Source organism: Tamandua tetradactyla, chromosome 26, assembly GCF_023851605.1.
Source record: "Tamandua tetradactyla isolate mTamTet1 chromosome 26, mTamTet1.pri, whole genome shotgun sequence".
Taxonomy (NCBI): domain Eukaryota; kingdom Metazoa; phylum Chordata; class Mammalia; order Pilosa; family Myrmecophagidae; genus Tamandua; species Tamandua tetradactyla.
Window position 1 is genome coordinate 26,818,635 of NC_135352.1, and position 22,558 is coordinate 26,841,192.

Below are 22,558 nucleotides of genomic sequence, written 5' to 3' on the forward strand. Positions count from 1 at the left end.
TTCCATTTTCAAGAATCATTGAAAGAGAAAAAATTTGTATCATAAACCTCTATACTATATATATATATATATTTCTTTAATTCTGTGTTTCTAAAATGCATATGTTTTCTGGAACTTGATTTTTGATATAGAATATATATGTTTATCTGAAAGATAAACCAAAATGGTTTATCACAAGAACACATGGTCATTAGATTGACAAATTATATTAAAGTCTCAATGTTTTTATACAGAAATCTAGAGTAAAAGTTAATTAGGGTTTGTAAGTCTGTTTATTAGTTTGAATGAAATGTCGAAAGTTATTAGAAACTTAATAAACTTAAGTTTATTAGTTTTAGAACAATTAAACACCAATTCCACTGACTCATTTGTGCTATTAGCTAAAGGTAATTATCCTTCTCACAATGTACCTTAAAAAAGACTTTGCTTTTTTAATTGATCAATTAGAAAAGGTTGTGCTCTTACTTTCTTTACTCTCAATGTGAAATTTTTCTCATTTTCCGTAGAGTTATATTATGTTCTTTTATGCCGGTACTTAGGGATTTCTCTCTCCTTTTCATTAAATTCAAAGTATAAAACTTAAAAGTACCAGAGAAGCAACTCCAAAATATTGTGAGTACTTCCCAACATTCCTTAAAAGTTATTAAATTGCATAATTTATTAATTCTAATTTAGATCAAGGCTGAGACATGGAAAAAAAGAATATCTAAAGTTAGCAAAATAAAATCAACACATCAGACATCATTAAAATATGAATTCATTTCATATTCCAATGTAAGTTCATTTCATATAGCATCCCCAGTGACCTAAACTACTCTGAAAATCCTGAGAGAAGCGTTTTCTTTTAAAAGAGTTAAGGCTTAATATTTTACTTATTCTAATCATCTTTGAAGACTGAGTTTCAGGTACAGAAGAATAACTCTCAATGTCTTATCACTGGATAATGGAGCAGTTTGCAACTATCCCATTTAGTGTGATTGATTATAAAGTGTTCCAGAATCTTCTTTAGTTGTTTATGTCACTACCAAAGCTTAGCATTTGGAGATGACAATCTTCCATCATAGTTTTACTGATAAGAGAAAAGATAAGACTCTTCATCCATTCCTTCATTCATCCGTAGTAAACAGATTTGTCTTATCTGCCATTCAGTCATCCCAAAGGAACTTGCCAGATAAATTTCAAAATGATGGTACCTTTAAATAAAATTTTGGAAGAAGGAATAAGGGTGTATCTACTTGGGCTTATCTACAATTTTAGAAATTCTTCCATCATGTCCTAATAAGGGCAGTTTAATATTTGAGATCACAATGTTTTATCTTTGTTGTGAATGTGATTTAAATGTACTTTCAGCTTCCTAGGTTTTTTCCTTATAGCACCAGATTTTAAATTTTAGAAGTAGGAAGATTTGTACATCACTCTAATAACTAATTATCATTTTCTTCTGACTTTTGGGGGAGAAAAGTATGTTGAAAAGCTTTTGTTCATAGTTTGGACAAAAATACTTAATGATGTCATCCCAGTTGGTAATCTATGCTATGATGCCATTGGCTTAAAGGAAGAAATGCCTCGATAGTGTTGAACTGAAAGAAAAATTAATATTATATACTTCTGAAGGATGATATTCAAAATATACAAACTTTCTTATATTCTATTTTCTAACTGACATTTGCTACAGAGGAAGGCTCATTAAATGATTTTTGAACCAGTCTTTGACACACGCCAATCACATTTCTTGGCATACCATCTCGATTTTTGTGGCGATTCAGATATGAGTTGATATTATCTCTGATATTTCTACTTTTAGTAGACTAGGATCCAATTCTAATGCTTTGGGAGACAAGATAAATATATGATTTCTGTGTAATAGGTATGTTTTTTGTTGATATAGGTATCCTGAGATTCTTAATTTGACTTTTGGTATAAGCAAGTCCCTTGTGAAGCTGAGAACTTTGAACCTGTTAGCATGTTTAATGATGATGATGATGATACACTAGCGTGGCAGCAGCTGGTAGTGATGACAATAGTGAAGTAAACAATCTTTCTTCCTCATCCATGTATTATTCCTGCCCATGAGAAAAATACAAAGTAGCAAAGTGATCATCTTGAATAACTGTATATTTCATAGACTTCAAAAATCTAATTATTAAATTTATAATGATTATGTTGCATAACAAAGAGCGTAAAATAGAAGTCTAAGCAGGAAGGGAACTTCTCTATACTATTAAGACAGATAATTTATATCTCATTACACATTCAACATCTACAAGACTTGTGAGGAGTGTGTATTTACACACACAAACACACATCAGTCTCTCTTTAATGCAGGTTCTAAGCAACCTTTAGTCATTAATCAATGAAATGAGTTTTTGACACTTTGTACCTTCTATCCTACCCCATAATGACATATTTCCTTAAAAAAGAGGTCAGTAGATTAAACTAATATCCCGTTCCAATAGGACCCAGAAGTCAAAAGTTGAGTGGAGAATGCACTGTGCACCATTATGTACTAAATGTGAGATCTTATCCTAAACAATCAACTAGAAAGTGCATCTCCAAAGTCTTTCCTGAAGATTTTTTTTCTCTCCAAATGAAAGTCCTCTACATAGAAAGAATTAAAGTCATTCACCAACCTCTCTTAAGGCCATTTATATCTGTAACATGTAGCATTCCTTCTACTCCTGCAACAATAGATAAATGTATTAGAATGGTGCCAGGTAACTCTCCTATCCAAAGGACATCATTAATACTAAGATATACAGAAGTATATTTTTACTTCAGGAGATTAAGCTTCATGAGTTGCATCTCTGCAGCTTCACATAAAATGTCAAGCTTTTGAGAGAATGGGTGTCTTAGAAGAAGTTTACTCCCATTAACTTCATGTACTCCTTTGCTATGTAAACATTTACTTTGGATGTTGGTTTTTTATCTTTGAAGTAGTAGTTATGTAAGTTCAGCTGCGTTCTGATCATGGGTTTCTGTTCTTGAAACATATTTTCCAGAAATTTTTCTTTTAGAAATGTATGCATATACAGTGATCTAAAAATATTTTAGACCATATGTTATAATCATCTTGCAAATAAAAGTGATAAAAATTATGTAAATTCAAAAGGATTGGCGTTACCTCAGGAAGAAAGAGCACTAAAATTGAAAGATAAAAAGGCTTAACTATTGATCTTCATTGTGCATTAACATCACTTCAGAGTCATTTATATTACTAAGTTAATGCATTGAAACCTAGTTTAAAAAAGGTAGACAAAGGACATTTCTTAAGGTTTTACTCTCTGTCCTCATAATATCTTTGATTCAGCTTGGCCTTGTTGTTGGGCATTTAAAACCCACTTCCACAAGCTAGTAGAGTTTGCTTTTCAAATAACTTTTATGATTAATATGCTAATGATTTCTTGTTTGAATTCAGCAAAATATCTTCAAAATCAGAATAAAGCATAAAATACTCTTTATTTCTTTACTGCACCCTTCGTGCATTTCTCTGTGCCTAGTTGTTTTGATGCACTATTATTTTCTTGTTTTTTAACTTCATTTTCGCTGCTCATTTCTAAAGTTGGCTTCCAGGGAACTACTCCCTTCTCCCATGCACAAGGCTTCATGTGGTCCAGATAAAGGAACTGTCTATGAAATCGCCCATGAGTGGCTGTCCCTGACAGCCGTGGCTCTGCCTGCAAGCCCACTCACCCCAGCACTACCTCTTTTGCTGGACAGCTCCATGGATGAATTAGAGAAGCTTGGTGCTTTGGCCTCATCAACTGACCAAGCCAAACCAAATATCCTAGACACCATCCTTGAAATTAAGGAAGAACCTTCTGTTCTCTCCTTGCCTCCAACATCTGTACCTGATGAATCACCTTTCTCTCTGCTCCCTTTCCCCCATCCTGGTGTAACCTCAGCTTCAGCCCATTCTTCTGAGGCCGCACCACTTCAGAATAACATAAAGCCAACTCAACACAAGTTTTCAGATGTGAAAAAGATGAGAAGGGGCTTTTCAGACTCAGAAAACGCGCCTGAAGTCCTAGGTGATAAGTTTGTGGCCTCTGCATGCACTCATGTAGGTTCCTTGTACAAAACGCTTCCTGTCATTGGAGAGGAAGATGAGGAAATCTGTGAGGGGGTTGTGTCGGGCATCCAGACAGGACTGCAGGAGTCTCAAGAACCAGATTCCCTGTCGGGTAGCCATGATGCCACGGAGGTGACAGCAAGCCTACACATTGAAGAGGAGGAGGAGGAGAAGCCTGACTGCTTAAAATCTCTAACAGCCACCCCCACAGATCATAGGGTCTCTGAGGAAGCTTGCAGTGCAGTCAAGACCAGTAATGAGGTATTTTAATTTTGCCTAGTTATAGAAGAACTAACCAGTCTTACTATGATTAGCAAGTAAAAATTAATCATATTAATAATCATCCATTTTGACACCACCTTAAAAATGTTTTCCTTAAGAAACACAGAAACTGTTTAATCAGGGTGGGGTTGGGATTTATTTGGAAACACACCATATTTTAATAAGATGTTGTAACGATATGACATAACCCCATTAATCCCACTATTTCTTTACCACTATAAATTCATACGAAGAAAACTTCGTAATTTGCATAGTCTGTCTAATTTTCCAATTTGAATAATCAGAGCTAGATGGAAGGAAGAAAGAGAAAAATAGTGTTCCAGTCCCTTTTCGACCCTTTTGAAGAGATCATTTCTTCAAATCAATAATTGCTTAAGAATTGGGTTACATCTTCATCTTATAAATAAAGAGCCTGGAAGATGGTTTTAACCAATAAAGTGGGAAAATACCCTGAATCTTTAACATCTCAACTTCTCTCTGAAAAAAGAAAAAAAATCATGTCTCAAATCTGTAGCCTTTGAATTAAAAGCAAATATGATTACTGGCAAATATTGAAATTATAAAATAAAAAGCATAGTTCATTTTATGCCACTTTGCAAATCATTTCCCCTTATGGCTATTCTAATTAAAGATCTTAAAAAGCCAAACCATAGTTTCCTACTGAGATCTAACCTGTGCTTAGGCACTTGGCCTAGACAGAGAGGTCTTGAGAGTAAATAATGGCCAGCACCCGTGAGGCCCCTGCACCCTGGGGAGCCCCGACTCTTGGCAATTTCCTCAACCGGAAAAGACATTCCCACCTGAACAAAGAAACCAGCCAAGGCAGACATAACTGCTTAATAGTTGAGAGAATTCAGTGCCATGAATCAGCCCTATTTCTAAGTCACTTATTTAAATGACTGATTTCCTCTTCTATTTAATCAGCATTTAAGAAGGGGTTAGGCTCGTGGCTTGGTGCACAGGAATCCTTATCTGCCCACCTTGGCCACCTCCATTCAGTGAGGTGAGTCTCAGTCAGTTCCCACCACGGACTGGTCACCACTTCCCCACCTTTATCATAAGCCGACTAGTGATAAATCATGACCTGCTTTACAAGCAACTTACAAATAGTCATTGCTGGATTTTTAGATATTCATCCCTTCGTGTTGATAAAGAGCCATGGTCTTAGTATATTATAAAACTGTAGAATACTAGGCATTCTTATCTCCAGCCACTCATAGCAGACTATTTAAACTGATCAGACCCACTGGGAAGTTTGAATCAAGTTCAAAAGAAAAAAAAAAGTGCTTTTAAAGCAAAGCTTTGTTGTACACGTCATTTCTCGAAGGTGTTTGGTAACTTTAAAATTATTTAAGTTGGGGAATATTCTCTAAAGATCATGTGACCTTGTTCTGGCCACAAGCATAATCACATCTTGTCTTTCCTTGATGTTTAAGCCACTTTCATTTTCGGCGGAGGACAAAACGAGCACACCTTTCCCAAGTGGTCCTCTTCCCTCCTCTCCCTTTCCTTCTCCCTTCGTCTCTGTCTCTGCCCTGGTCCCTGAGCTTTCTCAGCCTACCCAGCCTTACTCACCCCCTCTCCTCCCTAAATACTCACACCCACAGGAGATAAATTCACCACAGTTAAAGGTAACTGCATCTTGAGTGTGGTTTACTGCATGTCTTTAAATGCACTGAATTAACCAGATGCAAATTTTGAGATTTGTGCCATCTTACCAGGTCTAAAAAGTCAAGTAAATATGAGTCACTAACTTTTAACATCATCAGCATGGCCTCTCCCAAAATCTAAAAGATGTATTTACAATTGCAGCTATATCCAGATAGAGGAGAAGAGCAAACTAAAATTTATATCAGAACAAAAAAGTAATCATTAGATTAAAAAAGCAAGTTGAGGGTCAGAGTGAGAACCATCCCATTCAAGGGCATCCACTTTGAGCCTGTCACCCTTTGTCCCTTCTTAGCCTTCGCGTCACTTCCCAACCATCAGCAGGTTTAGCAGCGCCAGGAGATCTTTGACACTGACTGTCTTGAGTTTTGTTCTTCAAAAAAACTGAAGCAAATTAACGAGGGTGCAGGGACAATGCTTCTTCTATAGCAGTTGACAAAGCATCCATCTCTGAGACTTGCAGGCTGGCAGCTCTGCTGGTATGCAACTCCCCATAAATATACCATTAAAAAATTCTTTAAGAAAATGAATGACCGGCCTTGGAAAGAGATTTAATGATAGTCACAGTATTAAATCAATTCATCACAGAAAAGTCTTGTTTTTATGCGCAGAATGATCTGGAAATCTTTTCCTTTGGGCAAAAGGTGATTGACTTCAAATAATAATTCATCTTCACATTCAAACTTTTGTACTTGAAATGAGAGCCTCTGCAAATAAGAAAAATATTAAGGCATTTATAGAGTCAAATTTCTGTACTAGGAAGTACCAGTCCTTGAAAAAATGTCATTTAGGCAAACTTCAGCCCCCTCTCCCCAATCAAATCCATCCACCAAAAAATAGCCTGTCTAGGTGAGTTCATCTTAGGTATAAAAGGGGCTTATTTAAAAATGGACTACGTTAAAGACTAATTGCTTTTTGCTCTTTGAGTTTATCTTTGCTGGCAGAAAATAATACAGAAAAAAGTTTAATGGCACTTCATGTAAGTCTAAGTCTTAGTTTAAGACTGAGAATGTGCCTTTTTTTTCCCTCTGTGGTTTTATCTTTAAGAACAAGGAATTTCTTTATCTCCTTTTCCTATTTATTCTACAAGCTTTAAACATAATGAATCAGCGAGAAAATAACTTTATAATGGAAAACTTACCGTTGATGTATTAGGCAAAACCAGGATTTAAACAAGTTCATCCTCCTGCAAGAACCGAGATCATCTTATGTACTCTTTAGGTTTCAGTTATTTGCAGAATGATATGAGAAGATGGAGGCGCTGACAATAGCTGTATTTTCAAAGAATACTTTAATAACTACATCAAATAGCTATTGAAGAATGAAATTTTTCTTTTATGCAGAGAAAAATACTATTTTTTAAAATATTTTTATTGAAGACTCTTCACACACATACAGTCCATACATGGTATATAATCAGTGGCTCACAATATCATCACATAGTTGTGTATTCATCACCATGATCACATTTAGAACATTTGCATCACTCTAGAAAAAGTAACAAAAAGAAAAAGCAAAAACTCATACATCCCATACTTTTTACCCATCCCTCTCACTAACTACCAGCATTCCAATCTACCTAATTTATTTTATACCTGAACCCCCCCATTCTTTATTTGTTTTTTATCCATATTTTTTTTACTCATCTGTCCATACCCTGGATAAAAGAAACATCAGACACAAGGTTTTCACAACCACACAGTAACATTGTAAAAGTCATATAATTATATAATCAAGAGACAATTATTTTTAACCTCACACTGATTTTTTGTGCATTATAAATCTATTTTCTATTCATTATCCTGTACAGTTTCTTTTGAATTTGCCTGAAATTCTTTATGTTTGTAAATATAAGTACATAAATACCTAAATGGAATCAACCCCAAACTCTAGACCATTATTATAGCTTAACACTAGAAATGAAAAATTGACAAACGCTACGTATTTGAGTTCTTTAAGAGTGCTTCCTATTTCTCCCATTTCATGAATGGTAGAAGTTAGGGTCATTACAAAAAAGAAAACTTCCCTAGCACAGAAAGTCTACTATAGTAGTATGATGGAATCATTGCACTAACATTTTTCTCAGCTACTGTCAACCACTGTTTTATTTAAATCATGTTCATTTAATGCAGTATTATTCTTTAAAGTATTCCTAAAACAATGAAAGTCTTTCATATGCAATCCAAAACGTTCCATTAAATTAAAATTTACCATCATTTTGTGAATTATAGAACACTGAACTGGACATAAATTGAATTTGATATATAAATCAGAATCCAAAATTTTTTAACAATATTCTTTTCATCATAAAGTTATTATAATCCTCAGCTGTACTATACACTGAGCTCTTAATTCCATCCAAGAGAACATTTTGTAAGAGAGACTGGTAGAACATGTACTGAAATTGCAGTGGATGCTCCTTATGAAGAAAAAGAAAGGTTTCTTCTGAAAAACTCAATTATTGGGGTCCCACGAAAAAGTCTTATCAGCCTAAAGCAGTTTCTATCAGAGGGTGATCCACATGAGCATGGTTTCCAGGGCAAAATTAGGCCCTAATTCTTCCGAACATATTCAAGTGATCTTTCCAGCCCTTATTATGCTCACCTTTACAAGAACTGAAATGATGTTTTCCAGATAAAAGCCATCTTGGACTTTTGTATTCATAGAACTCCTTTATTAGTCAAGAATGGGGTAGTGCAATACTAGAGTCTCAAAATAATCCTAGGTGAAACAAGATGAAATATATTTCGAGATGAAGTATTGCATACAGGACTGGTTCGGTGGCTCCGCAGTCATCAGAGACCCCTGGAGGTCCCATTTTATTTTGGTGCTTCAACCTCCTCAACGAGAAGGTCTGACCCAAGATGGCTGCTCCAACTCCAGGAGTCCCTTCTTCATTCTAGCCAGAGGAAGGAAGAAAGAGAAGGCCACCTCCCAGAACTGTACGTGTGACTTCTGCTTACAGCCCAGCAGATAGAACTTAGTCACATGGGCACACTTAGAAACAAGGGAGATTGGGACATGTAGTCTTTGTGGAAAATGCCCTGTCCCTACCCAACATTCTGAATTTCATGACTAAAGAAGGAGAGAATGGATATTGGAGAACATCAACCACTCTATCACAACCCTTAAGCAAGCATATCGAATGCAGTTCATCCCCAGAGAGAGTTTGAAGTCAATCATGACTAATGATTATGAAAACTTTTCTAAATGAGAGTTGAGAAACCATGCACTTTAATTTAAAACTCCTTCCAAATGCTAAAGTTCTCTAAAACAAATCCAATACCAGACAGGACATTGCTAGATCTTGTCCACTGTGAGAAGAGCATACACATGCAAAAAAAAAAAAAGCTTAGCTTCTTGACCCTCATACTAAGGAAACTTACTTTGAAAGAATACCCAGATAATTACCAGGTTCTTGTGGGGATTGGGGGGTGGAGGAGTCAGAATTTAATTAGATGTCACCATTTTCACAAGGAAAATGGACGTATTTTTGTTTTCCTTGTTTGTATTTTGTTAGACAAGTTTGCCTCGAACAAACATTTGACACTTTCCATGAGGTTAGATGGATTGTCAGCCAAATTCTCCTCTATCTCACCTGGTACCTATGCAAATAAGTCCAGAGACAGCAAATCAGATTTGAGGGTGTCTTGAACCTAATGGTTAAGGATTATATGAAAGAAGTAGAATGTCTTGTATATGTTCTTAGCCATCTGCTTTGCATTCAAACATGTTCTCTATGCCAGCTTCCCTTTGTAGATTTTTCCTGGTTACCCCTGCGATTCCTGAGTTACGTCTGGGGTGTGCAGACTTGAGCAGCTGGGGCTCCTACCTGCAGGCTAACACTTCCTGCTGTGCTGTTAGGGTGTGGGGCTGGCATGCTGCGTGCGCATGGGAAAAACAAAACAGGGGAAACGCCCCCCGAAAGGCTGTCGAATGAAGACGAGAACTAACTCTCTTCTTATGGCTTTTCCAGGCTGACTTTAAAAGAGAGATATTTGTCCTGGGTAAGCCTCCGCGTAGCCCCGTGCTGGCTAGGAGATCCTGCAGCTCACCTGTCCGAGCGCTCGGCGGTTCCCACAGGGTAGGATCGGAGCGCCCCGCCCCGGGACCGACCTCCTGGCCGTGCCCCCTTTCAGGGGCTGCCTCTTCCTTGGTTGCCCGGGAAGTAAAGTAGGGCTGGAGACGCGCTGGTGATGAAGTGGCCAATCAGAACGACGGGCGGTGAAATCAGATCAGCCCGGAAATCCTATCCTAAGTCTTGGGGTCACGTGCTTCCCTTTTAGATGAGTGTAAGATTTCCAAAACCCAAAAAGACGTGAGCAAACTCTCCCCTATACAAATAGGGGTGCAGTGAGTGTTGTCTTCTACATCTGCCTCGTGCTTCTACCCAGATGTTCTCTGTTAGCCCTTGCTTTCTAGTCACTGTCATTGGTGCAAAGAACAAAAGCACCAATGATATATTGAGTTCACATATTTCCAGGAATGTTAGCTTCCATATCATTCAGTTTATTTAGATTTTTTTTTTAATCCATGATCCCTGTTTAAAAAAGATCTTGTGGCTCCAGTGATAATGTGCTATATTCACTTGATGGCCCTTTTCTCCCCTATACTGCCGCCCTTGAGTGTGTACCCCCAACTTCATGACAGCTTTGATTTAAGTTAGAGGTCAAATTACTTTCCCTTTAGCTACCTAGTTCTGTTAATATCTGCAGCATTTTAAAATGAGTGGATTCTAAATGATAGTACCAATAATAAGGAATGCAGCCAAAAAGTTTGAGTACTTTCTAAGTCAGGATACATTTCATTACCGTTTGAATGGACCCGGGCTTAGCCTTAAGTGTTCAATGACATCATTATAGTTCTGCATTATTAATTTTTAAAGGCTTGATTTCAAAAACGTTTTCCTCCCTTTTTAAAATGTAGGTATTTTTCTGTATTTGTGCAGTGTTGTGCATTTTGCTTTGCATAAGAGGATCTCATTTTATTGCTGGGGCAGATTCGCATTGCTATAGAGAAACAGGTGTGTCAATTTGTAGAGCTATTTAGGCTAGACTGAGGACCTTTCAAAGCCAAAACAAAAAGAAAGCTTTTTTCACAATTAATAAGGCCCGACCAATAAATCTCCCAGGGGTCAATGAGATGGCATGCTTTGGTTCATCTGGCAAAGCAAAAAAGGTATTCTTTGTCAGATTTTTATGTATTTGCATGTTAGACTATGCTTTTTTTGTATGGTATGTAAATATTCTATTTTCTTTAGATTTATGCAAAATTGCTTCTTCTCTTCATAATTTAAGAAGGGGGGAAAAGCCTATAAGCTTAAACAGGGGACACTTACTAGGAGAATGTCATCTAAGTCTAGTTGGCAAGTATCGGAACTAACATTTTCTGAAAAAAAATAACATAAGAACCAAAGCCCTACTTATAACTCTTTCACACACTTTTCCATACAGTAGTTAGATTAATAGTCAACCCTTATTTAAGAATCATCTAATACTAGACATAGCTAATCCTCCAGCGATGCCTCTACAGAAGCTTTTATAGGTGGCTTTCCTACAAACTGTATCTCACTTTCTATTGTACACTCAAGACTCTAAGGAAATAGGAGTTTGATACAATTCTCACTCAAAATTGCCAACGCTGTGACAGTGATGTGTTCATATGGAAAACACCTTCTTAAGCTCACAGCTCATGTAAACGTCTCTGAATATCACAATGTACATTGCTCTATTTTTATCACAAAACTACTAAGAAGTTAGGAGTAATAAAAATACCTGAGCGGATAGTTAAAATAGGAATGAACACAGACCCCAAATACTGGTGGCTGACGGACGATTCCTTCTCAAGAATTTAAAGCATGAGAAGGAAGAATATGGTCAGGAAAAAAATCAATATTCATTCCACATCATTAACTCTGTGGTCTTTAAAACATCCTTTGAAAATGAATTCAGGCTGCAGGGACTCGATAAGAACTGGACGAAGGCAAGGTGGCGTTTAGCATGTTGCTGTCACTCATCACCACTAGGTGGCAGTAGAGCTCAGCTGCATTACAGATCCTTTCCTCCCGCTATCGGCAAGTGGAGTTATAACTTTAAAGGGGTGAAGGCAAAAATAATCTCCTGCTATAGTTTGCTTGACCACTCATTGAAAGCACACATATCTGCCTGGGAGACTACATGAAGATGATCAGTTTAAACAAGTGAGGTCATCTACTTTGTCATGATAATCTCTTGTGCAAAGTGTGACTTTATAATTCTGTGTCTTAACCCATTTGTGATACTAAGAAATGACTCAATACCTTTGAGTTTTAGCTTACTGCTCTGCAAAGTGAAGTTGAATTATTACGATTGTTGTTTTTACATGACTGAGACGTGTGAGAATTAAACAATAAATTCCAGTTGTCGCAGCTCTCTGACAACGGAATGTTTAAGGTAGATGATAAGTACCTTATGTAACAGAAGAAATATATTGTGGAAATGTAGATTCCTTCATGCATTCCTTGAGAACATAAGATCTTTTTTAAAGTATTTTTATTAAGAACTATCTACATACAATCAATGGCTCACAATATCATCACACAGTTGTGTGTTCTTCACCATCATCTTTTTTAGTACATGTGTATCACTCCAGAAAAAGAAAAAAAAAGAACTCATACATACTACACCCCTTACCCCTCCCTCTCATTGACCCACAGTCAATCTACCCAATTTGTGTGCATGGGGCAGAGGAGGCAGGCACTGGGAATCAAACCTGGGTCTCTGGCATGGCAGGCAAAAACTTTGCCACTGAGCCATCATTGTACCACGCTAAATCTACCCAATTTTTACCCTTTATCTCCCCCGTTGTTTATTTTTTTTATACTTACTTTTAGTGTTACTCATCTGTCCATACCCTGCATAAAAGGAGTATCAGACACAGGTTTTCATAATCACACAGTCACACTGAAAAGCTATGTAGTTATATAGTCTTCTTCAAGAATCAAGGCTCCTGGAACACAGTTCAGCAGTTTCAGGCACTTCCCTCTAGTCACTCCAATATACCATAAACTAATGTGCAAGAATAACCTCCAGGATAACGTCTTGACTGTTTGAAATCTCTCAGCCACTGAGACTTTACTTTGTCTCATTTCTATCTTCCCCCTTCTAGTCAAGAAGGCTTCCTCATTCACAGGATGTTAGGTCCCAGCTCATCCCCAGGAGCCAGGTCCCACATTAACAGAGAGATGTACACCCCTGGGAGCCATGTTCTACATAGGGGGTTTGGGCAGTGAGTTCACCTGCCAAGTTGGCTTAGAGAGAGAGGTCACATCTGAGCAACAAAAGAAGTTCTCTGGGGGTGACTCTCAGGCAGAATTATCAGTAGGCTTAGCTTCTCCTTTGCAGAAATAAGTTCATTGGGGCAAGCCCCAAGAATGAGGGCTCAGCCTGTTGAATTTGCTGTCCCCACGGCTTGTGAGAGTACCAGGAATTCCCCAGAGGGAGAAGTTGAATATTTCCCCCTTTCTCTCCAGTCTTCCAAGAGAACTTTGCAAATACTTTTTTATGCTCTGCCCAGATTACTCTGGGATATATTGGGGCATCACACTAACCTGTACAAACCAACAAGATCACACATCCTATTCAAGATTTTATGTAATTACGGTGTTCAGCTAAACTGACCAAACCAGTTAAGTTAGACGATGTGTTACCCAAAATATAAATTTTGCACCAAATAAACATCTCTGCCTTTGGTTGCATAGAGGTTGAAGTTTGAAAATAAGGCCATATCATCCTTTACTCAGTATTCTGCTTTACCTTAGTCCTATCCATATCAGCTTCCTTCATATTTCTAAACAGCTTTTCAGCTTTTATAACAATTGCTGAATGGGGTAATGCTGACTCTCACAGCTTCAGCGCTCTAACGCTGAGTCTCAGGTTTCACATAAATACCCAAAGTTGAAAAAAAAATTAAAAATTAATAAATAAATAAATAAATAAATACCCAGAGTTTCAGGGAATGACCAGGTTATATGCAAATAGCTCAGAATTTAGAAATTTCAGCGACTACTCCTGAATGTATGTGGCTGCTGTAAGAACTTACAATCTAGGGCCCTTTACAGTAGATCTCGACCTGATAACCCATGCAGAGCACAAGATCTTAAGCCTCATCTTACCTGAGTTTTCATTTTAGAAAAAGTGAGGAAACATTTCCAAAGCCATATAGTCAATGTCAAAAACAGAAAGACACAAATATGCCCTCATAAATAGCTATTACTGCTACTTATTTCTCTAGCGGCCAAATATTCTTAAAATAACTTAATTCAATTACTGTAACTAGTGTCTTTCCTCCAAGCTGATTCTTGATCATTCGTGTTAACAAAGAGATAATTCCTGTTCAAAGTAAGTTTAGAAAAGTTTTTACACACACTGTCAGAATAGTATTTTGGTTTGCTAAAGCTACCAGGATGCAATATACCAGAAATGGATTGGCTTTTATAAAGGGATTTAGTAAGTTATAAGTTTACAGTTCAAAGGCCATGAATATGTCTGAATTAAGGAATAAAGATGCCTCAAGAAAGGCCAATCATGTCCGGGGTTTCTCTGCCACATGGGAAGGCACATGGTGATGTCCACTGTCCTTTTCTCCCAGCTTCTGATTTCAGATGGCTGTCTCGGCTTCTGGTTCTCCTGAGGCACCCTCCTTCTGTATCGCCAAAAGTCTGTGGCTTGGTTTCATCTCTCTGCTCTCTGTATTGGCTTTGAGCTCTTTGTTTTCTGTCTTTTATCCTTTTTATAGAGGATCCCACTAAAAGGATTAAAACCCACCTTGAATGGGCTGGCCACATCTCCATGGAAACAACCAAATGGAATGATTCCACCCAGGAATAGGTCTCTCCCACAAGATTGGATTAGAATAACATGGCTTTTCAGGGGCACATAGCAGTTTCAAACCAGCTTATTCCTCCCTCTGGGTTCTCCTTTCCCAAAAGCTCAGAATTTTCCAAACTCTCAGTTTCTAGTTTCTTTGTACCCGAGAGTATAGTTCTCACCTTATTTCTGTCACATTTTACTATACTTTGCAAAAAAAAAAGCCAGGCTGGTTTATTTTTTTCACATGTAGTTTGGATATTTCCTCATGTAGATATCCAAGCTTGTCACTTTCAAATTCTCCCTTCCATCCAACACCAGGACTCAATTTTGCCAAATTCTTTGCCACTTTAAAACAAGGATCATCCTCCTTCCAGTTTACAATAACACGTTCATCATTTCTGTCTAAGCCCTTATTGGAAGAACCTTTAGCATCCGTATTTCTTCCAACTGTCTCTTCAAAGCATTCTGAGCCTTTCCTTTTATGCTTCTCACAGTTTTCCCAGAATCTTCCCCTATCCATTTAAAAAGCCATTACAAGATGTTTGGTAGTTACAAGCTCAGCAGCATTCCACTTCTCTGTTACCAAAATCTGTCTTGGTTTGCTAATGCTGCTGGAATGCAATAAAGCAAAAATGGATTGGCTTTTATAAAGGGGACCTATTAAGTTACAAGTCACAATTCTAAGGCCATGAAAAATATCCAAATTAAAGCACTAACAAGAGGAAACCTTCTCTCAAGAAAGGCTGATGGTATCCAGTGTTTATTCTCTGTCACATGGGAAGGCATATGATGACATCTGCTGTCCTCCTCTCCCAGCTTATGGTTCAAATGGCTCTTTCATCTCCTTCTGCATCTCTAGATGCCTGTGTCTCTTGGTTTCATCTCTCTGCTCTCTGTGTGGCTCTGAGCTCTCACTATGTTTTCTGCCTTTTATTCTCTTCATAGAGGACTCCAGTAAAAGGATTAAGACCCAACTTGAATGGGTAGAGACACATCTCCATGAAAACAATCTAATCAAAAGACCCACACACATGTTGTAATGTTTCCATGGAAACAATGTAATCAGAAGGCCCCACCCAAAACAGGTCTGCCCTCTAAGACTGTATTGGAAGAACATGGCTTTTCTGGGGTACAAAACAATTTCAAACCAGCAAAAATAGATAAACGATTTCTCTGATAAATTGTGGCCTGATTAAGTGGCCAGTACAGGCAACATGCAATTCAGAAAACAAGGTTCTTTTAAAGGATATAAAGAAAGATATATTGGGAAACATGGGTACTTGCTCGTACGTCCAAGAAAGCAAGTTCTTGAGATGTTCAGATCTGTAGAATTAAAGGAGCCACAGCCTATAATAGTAGCTCAGTTTGCATAACTGTCAAATTGTCATGTTTAAATGATTTATGAGGTGAGATGGATTGAAGGAATTAAACTAGTAAATTTGTAATGATATAAAGATGATATATGGACTTTAAAAGATTGTTTCATATTGGGCGGGCAGTTGTGGCACAAGTGACAGAGTTCTCGCTTGCCATGCCCGAGACCCGGGTTCAATTCTCGGTTCCTGCCTATGCAAAAACAAAATTAAATTAAAATTAAAAAAAGATTGTTTCATATTGATGAACAACTCTATTTTTAAAATGTAGGGCATGTTTGAACATAAGAAAGCAGTACATTTAGAACAACCAGTTTTACCAAGCACTGGAATGTCAAAATGTAAGAGTTAAAACTTTTACTTGATTTTAAAATATTAGAGCAGTTTAAATATGTAGAAAGAGGAACACCATTTTTACAGCAAAGTGAAATTTGGTTTTCAAATTTCTCTTAAAAGAATAAGCAGTATTGTCTTATTTATAGCTTTGTTATGCACTGTAAATGTGCTGTGTTGTTTTTGTGAGAGAACAGTATCTATCTTGATATAAGATTTCAAATATGGCATATTAGATATTTTTAAAGGCACATTTTAATACATAATCCTTTGAGTGATTAACACCAGCAGTTTCCAAATCACGTTGCTTTAATGCATGAGATTTCTTTAGCTAGAAATTCTTCTGCAAATGTATTTTAAGAAATAGTTTGAAAGAAGAAAATAACTCTGTGTATAAAAATGTTTATTGCATTGTTATTTATGATAATGAAAAAGATTAGACAATACTAACTTTTTAAAAAAGAAACAAAAATTGTTAGGAAAACTAATATGTATAAATATATGTAAAGGAATATTATTCTGCAGCCACTAAAAATGAAAAAGAAAACAAATGACTGGGAAAATGATGACAAATATTAATGGTAATTGATACATAAATCTTACGACTGCATAAAAGTGATATATATCATATAGATATACTTGATATATAGGTATATGTGGTTGGAAGAGAACTTGAAGGAATGTAATAGAATATATAGGTTATAAGCTTTCATTTACCTTTTATATGTTTTTAAGTTGATTTAATAATATGGTGAATTAAATTACCTTAAAAGTGACTTGAAAATTATTCAGTCTTGATAATCCTTATAATAAAATATTTTTATTATTTTAGTAGCAATTTTATACTAATTTATAGGAATACATAATTTCAAATTCTTAAGTCATATATGTGTCTGATAATTCTTATGCACTCTTCAGTCTTGGGTTGATGAGTGCATGCACAGAGAGATCGTTAAGTGAAATTTCTAAGAACACTGTTTTTAAGCACTTCTCATTATGAGTTCAAAGCTTAAGGTTTCAGCAATGTAAGTACTTCCACATCTTACATTAGAAAGACAGTTTGGGTGGGAAATGAGGCAAGAGGATAAAAATGTAGGAAGGGAGATGATCAGAAACTTATAGATTGAAATGAATCCTAGAGTTTCCATTCGACACCGGATCCAGCAGAGTTCCTGAGGACACTTTGCAGGAAAAAATTCTCAACCTATCAGTGATCCAGTCCTAGCAATGGGAATCTGGGAATCTGGGAATGACGTATAAGAACACGGAATTAATAACTAATTCAGTAGTCATCGAGATAGTTGCTTTTATACTTGCCATGCAAACTCTGATTTGTCTTCTTCTACCAATAGCTATCATGTAGAAGAGAATGATTTTGAAATGTGTGGTGAATGAACTGTAATACATTTTTATCCCTAAAAGGTAGACTTTATGTAGCCAGTATAAACTACACTGAATTTACATAGTCAACAAAAGTCTTAACTTTTCATTTGTTGCGATGTTTATGTGGATATATGGGATGCTAAGGCTTGTCATTTCCAATATTATAAGTATCTATTACAGATACTGGTCTTGATGCTTAGTTTAAAAAGAAAGGAAACTCTTTTGAGAGTTCAGTGCACTGGAAATTTCTACCAATATTTCTCTTCTAAGGTAAAATGTTACATGTTACCTGGATATTGTTTGTTGCATTCTATTTAAAGTGCTCTGTTTTCTTTTTTAAAATGCATGTGTTTTCTCCGCATTGAGAACAGAGAGTAGTAGCTCAGCTGTAGCATGGGATGTCTGCTTTTTGTTATTTTCATCTGTACTGTATGTGAGAATGTTGTCTACGAGGGAAAAGTATAAAAAATGAATGCATATACTTTGCTGCTAAATTAAATGTGATATATTTTCTGCTTGTTTGAGAATATGCTGGAAATTAAGGTTGTATGAAGGTGTCTGTCCTTCCCATTCCATTGATTTCGTGTCACTCTCCTTGCCTTATTCCTGGCCTTTGAAAAATCAATGGGACTAAACCCTGACTTTTCTTTAAAGCCTGAGCAGACAAGATTGTCGATGTGTTCAAAACATTGGAACCCTGGTTATTTTTATTTAATTTAAAACACCCTTCAAAATATTTTAATTATTAATCCTGCAGAAACCTATTGCTTTTTTTTTCTTTCCTTCCTCTTGGTTTTTTACAACAGGAAATATTAAATGTCAAGAAAAGTACCATACCATTATCCAAATTATCTTTTAATTCGTGCCAGTTTAAACATTGATTACATTGAAAATCATTTCATTTCAGCCACAGCGTCCTGTGTTTACTCATGAAAACATTCAAAGTGGGGGGGAACCGTAAGTATACTTCTTATCTTCTCAATTCACGACTAACCTTGACCCGCAAAATGGACAACTGATGGGCCACATCAGAGCCCGGTACTTGAGGAATCAGATTCTTCAAGGGAAAGGGATCACATAAGTGACATGAGACCTCTTAAGTGAAAAGAAATCGCAGTCATTTCCATCTTTCCTGATGGAGAGCAGAAACTAGCTTTTGAAAGAAACCCCTGATTTTATAGAGAAAGCACTAGGAAAACCGCCAATGCTGGGATGACTTCCTAGAATTTCTAAATCTGCCCGCCCCTCTGTTCTGCCAGCAATGGAGACTCTGTCACAACCACTTTAAAGACATACAGAAAATCTTCTAACATTGTTTTACACATATATTTAGCGATGCAGAGAGTGAAAAAGTAGACTTAAAGTGATAATGTTGGTAACATAATTCCCAAGTTCATACTTAGAAGGCTCCTCTGAAAATGTCAGCATTAAAATACTCCATGTCGTTCAGTTAAATATTTACTTCCATAGTGCCAGGAACATGCCTCTCCAAACTTTCAAATTCCCTCTCCAAATCAACCTGACAGTGTCATGTACATCTTTACGATTCTCTCTCCCTTTTTTTTTTTTTAAATGTATCTTGTTCTACTCCGTTTTTGCTCACATGAGATGCTTATGGGTTATAGCCTTTTTTACAGCCCAAGGTCTGTTTTGTGAGTCAGGAGCTAGACCCCTGCCAAGGAGCCTTTTCGGAACTAAACCTATCTGAGCACGTGCCAGCCTCCACTCTGCCAGCCCAAGCTCTCCCCTTTCCAGGGCAGGGCAAGCAGACAAAATGTTCCTCCTTGTGTGCGGGCCGGGTCCTCAGGCTGGTGTCTTTGTCACCATCCATTCCCTCCTCACCTCTCCTAAGTCCTTACACTTAATCAAAGAGAATCCTCTCCAGAAACCATCTCTTACCCGACCGAGACTTGCTCTCCACAAAGTACATCCAGAAGGTTTTACTGCTAAGGGAAAGTCTGCATCACGGAAAAAATTTCAGTGAAAATAAGAATGAGTTAAAACTTCACTTAATTGGAAAACATTTAAAAACGACTAATCATGCTAAAGTTTTTTGTTTTCCTATGCTCACAAAGAATGACAGAGTTATAGCACGAAAAAAATAGATGCTAGTGTTATTTAGGTTTATTGCATTCCAACATTTTATATTAAGTGGGTTTTAAGGAGTTTATGAATTAAAAGTTTACACTGTTTCATTGCAATATGCAGATAATATTTGCAAAGACAGTGGTCATTTGGGTGTTTATGAAACCACAATACCCACAGGCAGGAGAAGGCATATTTTCAAAGTTCTGCCCTGGACATGATAAAACACCCTTTATTAAATTTGTACTTAATCGCCACCACCTCGGTTAACAGGATTAAGGAGTGTCCCTTAATGTCCTTCATTTAAAAAATAGATTTTGAGTGTATATTAGGAGTATAAAGTTATCATGTCTCTCCAACTCAGGGATATCATGAAAAGCAGGAAGAAGAGTTTTACATTAAAGAGAGAGAGCTTCAAGTTTGCGCCAGTATTTCATACTTAAAAGACAAATTTCTTTTCAAAGCATCCTAATCTCATCCACCATCCTTCATCTCACCGACACATCTTTCCAAACGGCATTTTTGTTTGTAATTCAGCTGCATTCTTTATCGTGCAACACTGATTTTGAAAGCCAGCAGAGGTGGGCAGGTTTCCAAAAGGTTTATTTATGTTTCAAAAAAAACTCGATTTTTGAGGAAGGGAAGGGGGCTCTAATTGAACCAGAATGGTAAGTAAATTTTGACAAGCATGCTGGCTTTCCTCATCCCCAAATGAAGTAGGAGTCTGTGCCAATTTTGTTCTTTTAGCCTTTGGGACCTTGAGATTCTCCAAGCAGCTGGGGTCTGTGGCCTTGGGACCATCTGTAAGGAGTGAAGGTTGAAGCTGAGAACTTCAGTCAGTTAACCAGTGTCTCCCGATAGACGAGATGCAATGAATTTCCATCAAATTAGCAGCCCCATAATGATTATCTCCTTCAAGACTGAAATTGGGCAAAGGGGCATAATGATGCAATACTTTCCCTTTCTTTTAAGTACTTTCAATCAACTTTCCACATGGATATGCAAAAGATCTCATCTGCCTGCCTGAGCAGCCTCAAAATCACGTTTAATGCAAACCACAAAATAATTTGACTGCTTCCACCACAGCTGGTCCTTTGCAAGTGTCTAAATTAGGCAATGTCCAGATTGAACACTTCTCCGTCTTTTTTACCACGCCTCCAGGATGCTTGCCTCCTTTCTCTCCCCTTCCCACAATGGTAGTCCTCTCTTCACAAAAGACCTCAGAAACCCATTCTCAAAAGAGTAAAACAGCTTAAAAGGGGGACAGAGTATTAGCAGAGGAAGAAGTCTCTCATGTTAGAATTTCAGGTGTTGGTTCCAGGCCAGGGGAGATAATGTTTCCTAGGAGAGAGCAGGGAGCACCCCCCCCCTTGCCAGCTGTTTCCCAGCCCCCACCGAAAGCCAACTTTATCCAGACCCCTCAATGTGTTGAGTTCAGTCAGAGAAGAGTTTTTGCTCTACCAAAATATGCCTTGCTCACTGAATAAAGTGATTAGAAATAAGTCTCAGTTTTCTAAAGCTGGCTTCAGAAAATCCAAAGTGTCCTGGAACATGGTTCTTATTTTCTTACATTAGCAGAATTATAGAATTCTTATGAAAAGCAGTAGAAATTAATTCACTGATCACTGATTTTTTATTGAAGTGAATCTCCTTTGCAATATTGGTAATAGTAATATTACGATGAAGTTTTCATGTTAATTGTGTATCAGATGTTTCTTGACCTTCTCAACTGCTAAATTTGTGTCTTCATTTTCCACAATACCAGTCCACGTTAATATTCATTAAAATGCAATCTATTTTATTACCCCAAATTCAGTGTCTGTATTCATTACTAATTGATGTCATCATAATACATACTTTCAAGTAATTCAGGCAAGGAAAGGAAAATGGCTGCATTCTGTCAGTAATTTTTCTTTGTAAAAATAATTTCAAGGAAGAGTTTTAAAATCAACTACAATTTCTCCACGACCCATTTTTAAAAGGAATCTGTCCATAATCTGTTTGGAATGTACTTAATGATAACTGAGCATAGAATAGATACACTTGACTTCATTGGCGATTTGCATCATATTTTCAAACTCTAAACCTTCAATAAACACTAATGCAAACTATGAAACTAAACTGCTTTAAGGAAATCCTCTTGGTTAAAAAAAATAACTTCCCGTATAGTGATTTAGAAGACTTGTCTCAGATATTTTGTACATCTCAATTTAGAATCATTTGAAAATTCAATTTGCAGGCCTCAATTGTTTACTTCTGATTGTTGCTAGCTAAAACTGTAATTCTTTCTTATTTGTATATAGCTGAATAATGAAGAATATCATTTCTTTTACGTTCTGTACCGTTATTTAATGTCTGAATGCTAGACACTATATACTGGACATTTGAAATATGGGTTTAACTTATAAATGTTAAAATGTTGCAATCCAATTCATGGGTGTTATAAAATTCCATGAATTTTCCTCGCTGTGAGTTTTGAAATGTTATTAGAGTAGCCTAATTCCCGTGAAAGTAGA

At 36.9% G+C, this 22,558-nt stretch overlaps 2 protein-coding genes across 10 annotated transcripts in view; both read left to right on the forward strand.

Moving 5' to 3' along the window:
* The window catches only part of SORBS2 (sorbin and SH3 domain containing 2), a 183,253-nt gene that overhangs the window by 156,457 nt on the left and 4,238 nt on the right, over nt 1–22,558 (forward strand). For all 9 annotated transcript variants that reach the window (XM_077144634.1, XM_077144627.1, XM_077144628.1 and 6 more), the window contains one exon: nt 18,865–18,914. In XM_077144634.1, coding sequence (XP_077000749.1) covers nt 18,865–18,914 — 50 coding nt within the window. The remainder of the gene's footprint in view (nt 1–18,864; nt 18,915–22,558) is intronic.
* On the forward strand, nt 74–18,858 carry LOC143669970 (uncharacterized). Its single transcript, XM_077144640.1, has 3 exons — nt 74–4,330; nt 5,788–5,982; nt 9,996–18,858. Exons 1-3 carry the CDS (start codon nt 3,590–3,592, stop codon nt 10,194–10,196), a joined length of 1,137 nt encoding a protein of 378 aa, XP_077000755.1. The 5' UTR covers nt 74–3,589; the 3' UTR covers nt 10,197–18,858.

What these genes read in the sequence shown, in the direction of transcription:
- LOC143669970 (XM_077144640.1), top strand. Translation starts at nt 3,590, where the DNA reads ATGCACAAGGCTTCATGTGGTCCAGATAAAGGAACTGTCTATGAAATC. An exon ending in CAGTCAAGACCAGTAATGAG is followed by an intron (nt 4,331 to 5,787) that starts GTATTTTAATTT and finishes TTGATGTTTAAG; the next exon opens with CCACTTTCATTTTCGGCGGA. An exon ending in TAAATTCACCACAGTTAAAG is followed by an intron (nt 5,983 to 9,995) that starts GTAACTGCATCT and finishes TGGCTTTTCCAG; the next exon opens with GCTGACTTTAAAAGAGAGAT.